An 11,700-nucleotide genomic window follows, 5' to 3' on the forward strand; every position below is an offset into this window, starting at 1 on the left:
CGTATGGTGTTTTTGGGCTTAAGTGCGTGTCCGGAATATTATTTGGAGGTCCGTAGAAGAATTAGGCTTGAAATGCCGAAAGTTTAATTTTTGAGAAGTTTGACCGGGTGGTTGACTTTTTGATATCGGGTCGGAATCCGATTCTGAAAATTGGAATACATATGTTATGTCATTTATGACTTGTGTGAAATATTTGAGGTCAATCGGACGTGATTTGATAGGTTACGGAGTCGTTTGTAGAAATTAGAAATTTCAAAGTTCATTAGGCTTGAATTGGGGTGTAATTAATTGTTTTAGCGTTGTTTGAGGTGATGTGAGGGTTCCACTAAGTCCGTATGATGTTTTAGGAATTCTTGGTATATTTTGTTGAGGTCCCGAGGGGCTCGGGTGACTTTCGGATGGTTAACGGGTTGGAATTTGGACTTGGAACTCTGCTAGAATATTTCTGATACACCATCTGGTTTCCTTCATCGCTTTCGCGAAGAGGAACTGAGAGGCTGGCAATATTTGCTCTTCGAAGCACGCATTCGTAAAGCATGGACCGGGTGTGCATCGCGAATGCGAGAGGTGTTACGCATTCTCGAAGAAGAGAGGAAGCAGCCGAAGACCCCAGGCAATTGGTCTATGCGTTCGCGTAGGGGGTGTCGCGTTAGAGTAGTGAGAGGAAACGAAGCATCGCGTTCGCGATGGGTTTAACACGTTCGCGTAGAAGGCATTGAGGCAGAGGCATTTTGTGCTTCGTGAACGCGAGGGTGATGTTGCGTTCGCGAAAGAGGAATTTCGACGGGAGTTATTTTGTGCTTCGCGAAGAAGAAAAGTCTGGGCAGTGAGTTTATGTTCTAAAAATGGGGCTTCGTCCCATTTTCAGTTTTTGACGATTTGGAGCTCAAATGTGAGGCAATTTTGGGTGATTTTCAGAGAAAACAACGGGGTAAGTATTCTTAGCTCAATATTGGTTAAATTACCCGAATACATAGTTGTTTTTATCATTTAATTGGTGAATTGAGTTGAGAAAATTTGAAAAACCCTCTTGGTTTAAATTAAAGATTTTAGAGGCGAGTTGGGGTCGGATTTTGGTAAAATTGGTATGGTTAGACTCGTGGTTGAATGGGCTTCCAGATTTTGTAACTTTTGTCGAGTTTAGAGGCGTGGGCCCCACGAGCAATTTTTGAGCTAATTTTTGGATTTTTATGGAAAATCATTATTTTCTTATGGGATTAATTCCAATGAATTTTATTGACTGAAACTAATTATTTATGACCAGATTCGAGGCATCTGGAGACCAATTCACCAGGAAAGGACATTGCAGAATAAGAATTTCACAGCTTGCGGTAAGTAACAATTGTAAATCTAGTCCCGAGGGTATGAAACCCCGGATTTTGTATCATTCTACTATTTTTAGTGACACACATGCTAGGTGACGGGCATGTGGACATGCACTGTTGGGGATTTGTGACTTGGTCCATCCCGTAGCAACTGTAAAGATACATACTTTGTTGAAACCATATGATACTTATAGGTTTTAGGAAGAATTTCTGTAAATTGCGTTGAATGCCATGTTTGGGCCTTGCGCTAATGTTGTTTGGACCCTTAGGGGCTGTTTCTTACCATCCTCTCATTGTTTTCGATTAAAAATCTATACTCAGTCATATTTATACTTGTTTACTGCATAACTCAGTTTTATGACTCTATTTTGATGCATATAAATATTTTGGTCTGAATGCCCTGTTTTACTGAAATGCCCGAGTGACTTGAGAGGTTTATGACTGAGTGAGGCCGAGGGCCTGATTTGTGAGGATTAGTGTGGATCGGGGCTGCCCACCTGTAGCATACTTTATTATTATGGCACGTGAGTTGTCCGTGCAGATTATACCGCTTGGGCTGAAGGAGACCCTACGGAGTCTTTACACATTCCTAGTGAGCGCAGGTACGTACTGAGTGCGAGTGCCGAGTGTCGAGTGCTGAGTGACTGGGAGGCATGAGGGATTGTGAGGTATGCCCGAGTGGAAAGAATAATTGTGAGGTATGCCCGAGTGGCACAAGTGACTGTGAGGTTTTCCTGAGGGGCTGTATATGAGTGATGTTTTTCCCGAGGGACTGTTCATGAATTTATCATTTGTGGTCAACTTTGCATTTAGCCTTTGTTTGAAAAACTGTTGAAAAATTATCTTTAAATGATTTTTACTGGAACCGGGTTTAAACGAGATGATTTGATTCAAACACTGATTTTTAAAGCATGTTGTACTTTAATGAGATTTCACGATATAGACGTTATATGCTTTATTGCTCGTCACTACTGCTCAGTCTTTATTTATTGTTGTTACTTACTGAGATGGCGTACTCACGTTACTCCATGCACCTTCTGTACAGATTCAGGTGTAGCTAGATACGGTAGTGGTTATTGAGTGTTCTGGTTGCAGATTTTCTTGGAGATAGCAAGGTAGTTGTTTGGCGATCGCAACCCCTGCTCTTCTCCCTCTTATCTTCCTCTAGTAGTATTTAGTTACTTTCCAGGCTGAGTTAGCCTTGTTATTGTTAGACAGTTTGTAGTAGATTCTCATAACTACTGACACCCCGATATCGGGCTTTTCTTTTCCGCACTTCTTTTTTTTTCCTTTGATTTGAACTCCTTAAATAAAGGTTTTATGTTAAATAGTATTGAAATTATCTTTGAAAGGAAAATATCGGTTTGTTTGGAAATGAGTCAGCTTGCCTAGTTCCACGATAGGCGCCATCATGACAGATTAGGTTTTTGGGTCATGACAGTTTGGTATCAGAGCCTAGGTTACATAGGTCCCACGAGTCATGAGCTTGTTTAGTAGCGTCTTGCGGATCGGTACGGCGACGTCTGCACTTATCTTCGAGAGGCTGCCATACCTCTAGGAAACTCCATATTCTTGAATTCTCTTCGTGTGAATCTATTGATTTTAGTAACTAAACATCTGTTGTTTCATTCTCTCACAGATGGTGAGGACTTGTGCTACCAGTCAGGAGGGCCAGCTACCAGTACCACCAGCCAGGACCGCGAGAGGCCGAGGCCACGGTAGGGGCCGTAGTAGGGGCAGAGGTGCAGCTAGTACAGCAGCTGGGGCGGTACCTGTAGATCCACCGGTTGTCTTAGATCAGGACCAGGTTCCAGTTGTTGATGCACCAGCTCAGGCACCACCTGTGGCTATTGTTATTCTAGGCCTTCAAGAGGCCCTATCTCAGATTCTGACAGTGTGTACCGACCTTGCTCATGCGGTCTATATTTCGACGGCCGCAACCACTTCTCAGGCCAGGGGAGGCACTCAGACTTCCATCGCTCGCACACCCGAGCAGGTTATTCAGGGACTTCAGACACAAGAGGCACCACTAGCCCAACCGGTTGTTGTTGCTCAGGATTATGTGGTTCTTGCTATGCCTGAGGATGATCAACATAGGTTGGAGAGGTTTGGGAGACTCCAGCCACCACCTTTCAGTGGCACAAAGAGAGAGGATGCTCAGGACTTTTTGGATAGGTGTCAGAGGATACTCCACACTGCTGGTATTTTGGAGACTTGTGGGGTCTCATTCACTACCTTTCAGTTTTCTAGGGCTGCACTCAGATGATGGGAGACTTACGAGAGGCGTAGGCCTATTAGCGCAGCACCCCTTACTTGGCAGCAGTTCTCTGTGGTCATTTTGGAGAAGTTTATGCCTCGATCCCGCAGAGAGGAGCTGCGTAGACAATTTGAGTGGCTCCGCCAGGGTGATATGTCTATGACACAGTATGAGATGTGGTTCTTCGAGTTGGACCATCATGCTATCTGCTTGGTTCCCACAGACAGAGAGAGGATCATGAGGTTTATTGATGGCCTCACTTATCAGCTACAATTGTTCATGACGAGGGAGCGAGTTTCGGGTGCTACCTTTGATGAGGTTGTCGACATTGCTCGGCAGATTGAGATAGTTCGCGGTCAGGATAGGGTTAAGAGGGAGGCCAAGAGGCCTCGTGGTCAGGGTGGATTCAGTGGTGCTCTTTTTGGGGGTCAGTTCCAGTACGGTAGAGGTCATCATTTCAGATAGGCTTAGTCAGCTCGGCCATTTCACTGTAGTGCATCATCTGGCCATGGTTCTCACAGTTCTCATCAAGGCCACTCATCACTTAGTACCCTTCCAGCTCAGTGTCCATCCCGTGCTCCACCTGTTCAGGGATTTTCCATGCCAGGTTCTTCTACCAGTTATCCCGGTGTTAGGGGTCCGCCGCCAGCACCAGGGAGTTGTTTTGGGTATGAGGAGCATGGGCATATGTGGAGGTAGTGTCCTCGTCGTCATGGAGGTATATCTTAGCAGAGGAGTTAGCCTCTGACTACTGCACCAGTTACCTTACCACCCACCCAATCATCTCGATGTGGAGGTCAGTCAGCTAGGGGTCGCCCTAGAGGGGGAGGCAGATCAGGGGCTGGTCAGGCCCGTTTCTATGCTCTCCCTGCTAGAACAGACGCTATTGCTTCAGATGCTGTGATTACAGGTATTGTCTCAGTTTGTCACTAAGATGTCTCAGTATTATTTGACCCTGGTTCCAATACCCCGTGAGTCTCTAGTTTCTTATGTTCATGTATCTACTCCTGTGGGCGATACTATTATTGTGGACCGTGTATATCGGTCATGTGTGGTGACTATTGGGGGTCTGGAGACCCAAGTGGACCTTTTGCTGCTCAATATGGTCGACTTTGACGTGATATTGGGTATGAATTGGTTATCTCTATGTCATGTTGTTCTAGATTGTCATGCTAAGACGGTGATGTTGACTATGCCGGTAATTCCGAGTGTTGAGTGGAGCGGTTCTGTAGATTATGTACCAAGTAGGGTGATTTCATATTTGAAGGCTCAGCGCATGGTTGAGAAGGGTTGCCTATCTTATTTGGATTTTGTGAGGGATGTTAGTGTAGAGACTCATGTCATCAATTCTGTTCCGGTGGTACGTGATTTTTTGGCTGTGTTTCCTGCAGACATGTCGGGCATGCCGCTTGACAGGGACATTGACTTTGGTATTGATTTGGTGCCGGAAACTCAGCCCATTTCTATTCCACCGTATCGTATGGCACCGACAGAGTTAAAGGAATTCAAAGAACAACTTCAGGAACTCCTTGATAAGGGGTTTATTCGGCCTAGTGTGTCACCTTGGGGTGCACCTGTTCTATTTGTGAAAAAGAAAGATGGCTCCATGAGAATGTGTATTGATTACAGCCAGTTGAACAAGGCCAGAGTCAATAACAAGTATCCTTTTCCTCGTATTGATGATTTATTCGACCACCTTCAGGGTGAGAGGGTGTTCTCCAAGATTGATTTAAGGTCCGGTTATCACCAGCTGAAGATTCGGGATTCAGATATTCTCAAGACAACTTTCAGGACCCGATATGGCCATTATGAGTTCTTGGTGATGTCTTTTGGGCTGACCAATGCCCCAGTAGCGTCCATGCATTTGATGAACAGTGTATTCCAGCCCTATTTGGACTCATTCGTCATTGTATTCATTGATGACATCCTGGTGTACTCTCGTAGCCAGGAGGAGCACGCTCAGCATTTGAGGGTTGTATTACAGAGATTGAGGGAGGAGAAGCTTAATGCAAAGTTCTCCAAATATGAGTTCTGGGTCTGTTTAGTAGCATTCTTGGGGCATTTAGGTGGATTCGAAGAAGATAGAGGCGGTGCAGAGTTGGCCCAGACAATCCTCAACCACGAATATTAGGAGCTTTCTTGGTTTGGCGGGTTTATACCGTCGCTTTGTGGAGGGATTTTCATCTATTGCATCGCCAGCGACCAAATTGACCCAAAAGGGTGCTCCATTCAGGTGGTCCGATTAGTGTGAGGAGAGCTTTTAGAAGCTCAAGACTGCTTTGACCATAGCTTCAGTGTTAGTTCTGCCATCAGCTTTAGGTTCTTACACGGTGTATTATGATGCCTCGAGGAGGGTAGGGTGATTGCCTATGCCTCGCGCCAGTTGAAGACCTATGAGAAGAACTATCCTGTCCATGATCTTGAGTTAGCAGCCATTGTTCACGGTTTGAAGATTTGGCGTCATTATTTGTATGAGGTTCATTGTGAGATCTATATTGATCACCGGAGTCTGCAGTATCTGTTAAAGTAGAAGGATCTTAATTTGCATCAGCGGAGATGGTTGGAGCTTCTTAAGGACTATGATATCACTATTTTGTACCATCCAGGGAAGGCCAATGTGGTGGTCGATGCTTTGAGTCACCGGGCAGAGAGTTTGGGGAGTTTAGCTTATCTTTCAGAAACAGAGAGACCTTTGGCATTGGATGTTCATTCATTAGCGGGCCATCTTGTCAAATTGAATATTTCGGAGCCTAGTCGGGTATTGGCTTGAGTGGTCTCCAAGTCTTCTCTTAATGACTATATCAGGGAGCGTCACTATGATGACCCCCACTTGCTCATTCTTCAGAACAGGGTCCGGAGAGGTGATGCTAGGGATATGACTATTGGTGATGATGGCGTGCTGAGAATGCAGGGCCGGATATGTGTGACTAATGTAGATAGACTTAGAGAGTTGATTCTTGAGGAGGACCACAGCTCGCGGTATTCCATCCATCCGGGTGCCGCGAAGATATACCAGGATTGAGGCAGCACTATTGGTGGAGACAGATGAAGAAGGATATAGTTAGGTTTGTGGCTCGGTGCCTTAACTGTCAGTAGGTTAAGTGTGAGCATCAGAGACAGGGTGACTTGCTTTAGAGATTAGAGATCCCAAAGTGGAAGTGGGAGCGGATCACCATGGGCTTTGTAGTTGGGCTCCCACGGACTTTGAGGAAGTTAGATGCTATTTGGGTTATTGTGGATTGGCTGACCAAGTCTGCGCACTTCATTCCAGATGGTACTACTTACTGTTCAGAGCGGTTGGCTGAGATTTACATCCGAGAGATCGTTCGCCTGCATGGTGTCCCAGTTTCCATCATTTAAAATAGGGGTACTCAGTTCACATTGTAGTTTTGAAGGGCCGTGCAGCGTAAGTTGGATACTCAGGTTGAGTTGAGCACAACTTTTCACCCTCAGACGGACGGGCAGTCCGAGCGTACTCAGATATTGTAAGACATGTTGCATGCTTGTGGCATTGACTTTGGGGGTTTATGGGACCAGTTTCTTCCACTGGGGGAGTTTGCATATAACAACAGTTATCAGTCGAGTATTCAGATGGCTCCGTACGAGGCTTTATATGGGAGGATATGTAGATCTCAGGTTGAATGGTTTGAGCCGGGTGAGGCTAGGCTCTTAGGTACAGACTTGGTCCATGATGCATTAGATAAGGTGAAATTGATTCAGGAGCGTCTTCGCACGGCGCAGTCTAGGCGGAATAGCTACGTGGATAGGAAGGTCTGTGATGTGTCTTTTATGGTTGGGGAGAAGGTTTTGCTAAATGCATCGCCCATGAAGGGGAGATGCTTCAGAGGATTGGGGAGGTGGCTTATAAGCTTGCCTTGCCACCCAACTTAGCGAGTGTGCAGCCAGTGTTTCATGTTTCCATGCTCCGGAAGTATATTGGAGATCCGTCCCATGTTTTGGATTTTAGCACGGTTCAGTTGGAGGGTGACTTATGATGTGGAGTTGGTGGCTATTTTGGATTGGCAGGTTCGAAGGTTGAGATTAAAGGATATAGCTTCAGTGAAGGTGCAGTGGAGAGGTCAGCCTGTGGAGGAGGCCACTTGGGAGACCGAGCGGGAGATGCGGAGAAGATATCCACGCATATTCGAGACTCCAGGTATGTTTCTGTCACGACCCAAAATCCAACTAGTCATGATGGAACCTAACCCAACCCGCTAGGTAAGCCAACTTTCAGTTATCTAATTCCAATAACAATTATTAAAGTAATTTAAGTGAATAAATATCTTAATCTTATACATCCCCCAAGAACTGGTAGTACAAATCATGAGCTTCTAAGAATAGAGTATACAAAGCGGAAATAAAATAAATACATAGTCTGTTTCAATAATACATAAACAGAGCTTTTATAAATCTAAGGCTACCCTGAACAAAAGGCAGTTACAACAGAAACGCATGTACATCTTCAAGTCCCGCAACCATCGAGCACAGCAACAACAACAACCAGCATCTACACGCAATGTGCAGAAGTGTAGTATCAGTACAACTGACCACATGTACTGAGTAAGTAACAAACCTAGCCGTAGGTTAAAAGTAGTGACGAGCTTCTACCAAGGTCGGGTCCAAAACCAATAGTCCACAACAATCCATAACAACAATAAGCAAATAATACCAGAAGTAACTCAAAGATAAAATGCTCAGCCAAATCATGATTTCAAAATAATAGTTCTTCCTTTCAAATCCATCAGTGAAAACTCAAATCTTTTGCCGGAGTTGCCAAAAATGTGAATAGTTTGAAAACATTAAATTCCTCCCAAAATCTTGTCAAAAATAAATAAGATGTTTCATTTTCCTTTCGGATAACCCATGTAAAAACAAATGCATCACTATGCCCATCTGTCAAAAATGTATAAAAATCATGAATGATGTGATGCAGTACAGCATGAGGAAAAAGAAATACATCTCTATGCCTGTATGTCATGTGTGCATGCCAATGCGATGCAACTCAATGATAAAAATCATAAACAGCCCCTCGGGTAGAACATCACTCATATACAGCCCCTCGAGCAAACCTCACAGTCACTCGTGCCACTCGGGCATACCTCACAATCACTCTTGCCACTCAAGCATACCTCACAATTACTCATGCCTCTCGTACTCAGTAGGTACCTGTGCTCACTGGGGGTGTGTACAGACTCCGAAGGGGCTCCTTCAGCTCAGGAACTATAATCTGCACGGACAACTCACGTGCTATAATAATAAAGTATGTTGTAGGCGGGCAGCCTCGGCTTCATTCAGTCATAAACCTCTCAAGCCACTCGGGCATTTCAGTAAAACAGGACATTCGGCCCAAAACATTTATATACATCAAAATAGAGTCATAAAACTGAGTTATGATATGTAATGAAATGAAAATGACTGAGTATGAATTTTTAATTTAAAACAAATAATTCATAGCAATATGACTTCTGTGGGTCCCAATAATACTAGTACATAGCCTCAACGTGATTTTTAATAGGTTTTTCAGCTCAATTTCTTTAACACATAAAACCGCATGGAAAATGGCAAGATTATTTAACTGTAGAATTCCACAGAAACAATTATATCACAATTTCGATAGTGCACGCCCACACGCCCGTCACCTAGCATGTGCGTCACCTCCCAACAATTCACAAAATACATATATTCAAGGTTCATACCCTCAACTCCAAGATTATAAGAGTTACTTACCTCGAACATGCCAAATCCAATGTCGAACAAGCTAAGCAATGCTCCAGAAATTCCATTCTGCGCGTATAACTTCCAAACGACTCGAATCTAGTCACAATTAATTTGATTCTGCTCACAAAAATTATAGGAATTAATTCCATATCAAAATATTAATATTTTCCAAAAGTACGCCCCAAAAATCACACGTGGGGCCCATGTCTCGGAATTTGATAAAACTGACAAAATCTGAACCCCCATTCAACCACGAGTCCAACCATACCAAAATTACTCAAATCCGACCACAACTCGTCCTTCAAATCCTCAATTAAAGTCTATGAATATTTCTACTATTTTCAACCCAAATCACTAATTTGTTGATAAAAACAATAATAGATTCGTGTAATTTAACCAAAATAGAGTTAGAATCACTTACCCCAATCCATATGGTGAAAATCGCCTCCAAATACGCTTCAATCTGAGCTCCATAGCTCCAAATGTGTTAAAATGGCCGAAACCTCAAAATATATCTTACGTCCAGGCATTTACTCTTCGCGATCGCGAAGCACAAAAATTTTCAGCCCAAATTTTACCTTCCGCGATCACGAAGAACAAATTCCCGGCACTTCTGGAAAGCCTCTAGTATAATAGTCATAACTCTTTGTACAAAACTCCAAATTCCAAATGGTTTAACTTTCCGAACACTAGACACTAAGGTATATAACTTTTATTTGTTTCTCATATCCCAATTCCTTACAAATTTCTAAATATAAGCTTCCAAAGTCAGCCCTGTGCAACGGAGATGTCCAAATGCTTCCCGGATAGCCTATAGTGTATCTACCATAACTTTTTGTAAACAACTCCAAATTACAAATGGTTTATATTTCTGAAAACTAGACATCACCAGCTACAACTTTCATTTTTGGACCATCTCCAAATTCCTTATAGATTGCGAGATATAAGCTTCCAAAGTCGGGTCAGTGTAGCAGGAGTTTCCTCTATGCGATCGCGAAAAGGCTTCCGCGATCACGAGTCACAATGCCCAAACCGCACAATTGCTCTTTGCGATCGCGACCGTTTGTCCGCAGCCGCGATGCATACCTCTGTGGCCAAAAACCAGCAACTAAGAATGGCCTAGAAATGGTCTGAAACCATCTCGAAACTCACCCGAACCCCTCGAGACCTGAACCGAATATACCAACAAGTCCTAAAACATCATACGAACTTAGTCGAAGCCTCAAATCACATCAAACAATGCTAAAACTACGAATCCTGCCCCAATTCAAGCCTAATGAACTTTGAACTTTCAAATTCTATATCTTATGCCGAAATACATCAAATCAATCCGGAATTACTTCAAATTTTGCATACAAGTCATAAATGACATAACGAAGCTATTCCAATTTCAAGAATCAGATTCCGACCTCGATATCAAAAAGTGAACCCCCCGGTCAAACTTCCCAAAAATATAACTTTCGGCATTTTAAGTCTAATTCCACTACGGACCTCCAAATAATTTTCCGGACACACTCATTAGTCCAAAATCACCATACGGAGGTATTGGAATCATGAAAATTAAATTCCGAGGTCGTTTACACATAAGTCGACATCCGGTCACTATTTTAACTTAAGCTTTAAACCTTGGAACTAAGTGTTCCAAATCATTACAAAACCTCATCGGACCCGAACCAATTGCCCCGGCAAGTCACACAACAACTGTAAAGCCCAAATTGAGAAGTAAATGGGGAAACGGGGTTGTAATACTCAAAACGACCGGCCGGGTCGTTAAAGTTTTTAGAGGGGGAGGATGTAACGACCCGGCCGGTCGTTTTGAGAGTTATAGCCCCCTTTTACCCATTTATACTTATTTTTGGGTTATTCAGCTATATTATGTTATATCGGGTTAGTTGGTTCAGGTCCGGGAGAAACTCGAAGTGAAATGAGACACTTAGTCTTATAATTGAAAATTTGAGTTAGAAAAGTGGACAAGATATGGACCTATATGTAAACGATCTCGAATTCAAATTATGATAATTTTAATAGCTCTGTATCATTTTTTGGGCTTAGGAGCGTGTCCAGAATATTATTTAAAGGTCCGTAGAGGAATTAGGATTGAAATGCCGAAATTTTTATTTTTAAGAAGTTTGACCGGGGGGTTGACTTTTTAATATCGGGGTCGGAATCTGATTCTGAAAATTGGAATACCTCTGTTATGTCAGTTATGCTTTGTGTGCAAAATTTGAGATCAATCGGACGTTGTTTGATAGGTTCCGGAGTCGTTTGTAGAAATTAGAAATTTCAAAGTTCATTAGGCTTGAATTGGGATGTAATTCATGGTTTTAGCATTGTTTGAGGTGATTTGAGGATTTGACTACATCCGTATGATCTTTTAGGACTTTGGAATATTTGGTTGAG

The 11,700-nt window shown here is 43.2% G+C and overlaps 1 protein-coding gene across 1 annotated transcript; it reads left to right on the forward strand.

Moving 5' to 3' along the window:
* The first annotated feature begins 7,074 nt into the window (after positions 1-7,074).
* On the forward strand, positions 7,075-7,473 carry LOC138908858 (uncharacterized). The gene has a single exon (XM_070199540.1). It carries the CDS (start codon positions 7,075-7,077, stop codon positions 7,471-7,473), a length of 399 nt encoding a protein of 132 aa, XP_070055641.1.
* The last annotated feature ends 4,227 nt before the right edge of the window (positions 7,474-11,700 follow it).

This window comes from Nicotiana tomentosiformis, chromosome 1 (assembly GCF_000390325.3).
Source record: "Nicotiana tomentosiformis chromosome 1, ASM39032v3, whole genome shotgun sequence".
NCBI lineage: Eukaryota > Viridiplantae > Streptophyta > Magnoliopsida > Solanales > Solanaceae > Nicotiana > Nicotiana tomentosiformis.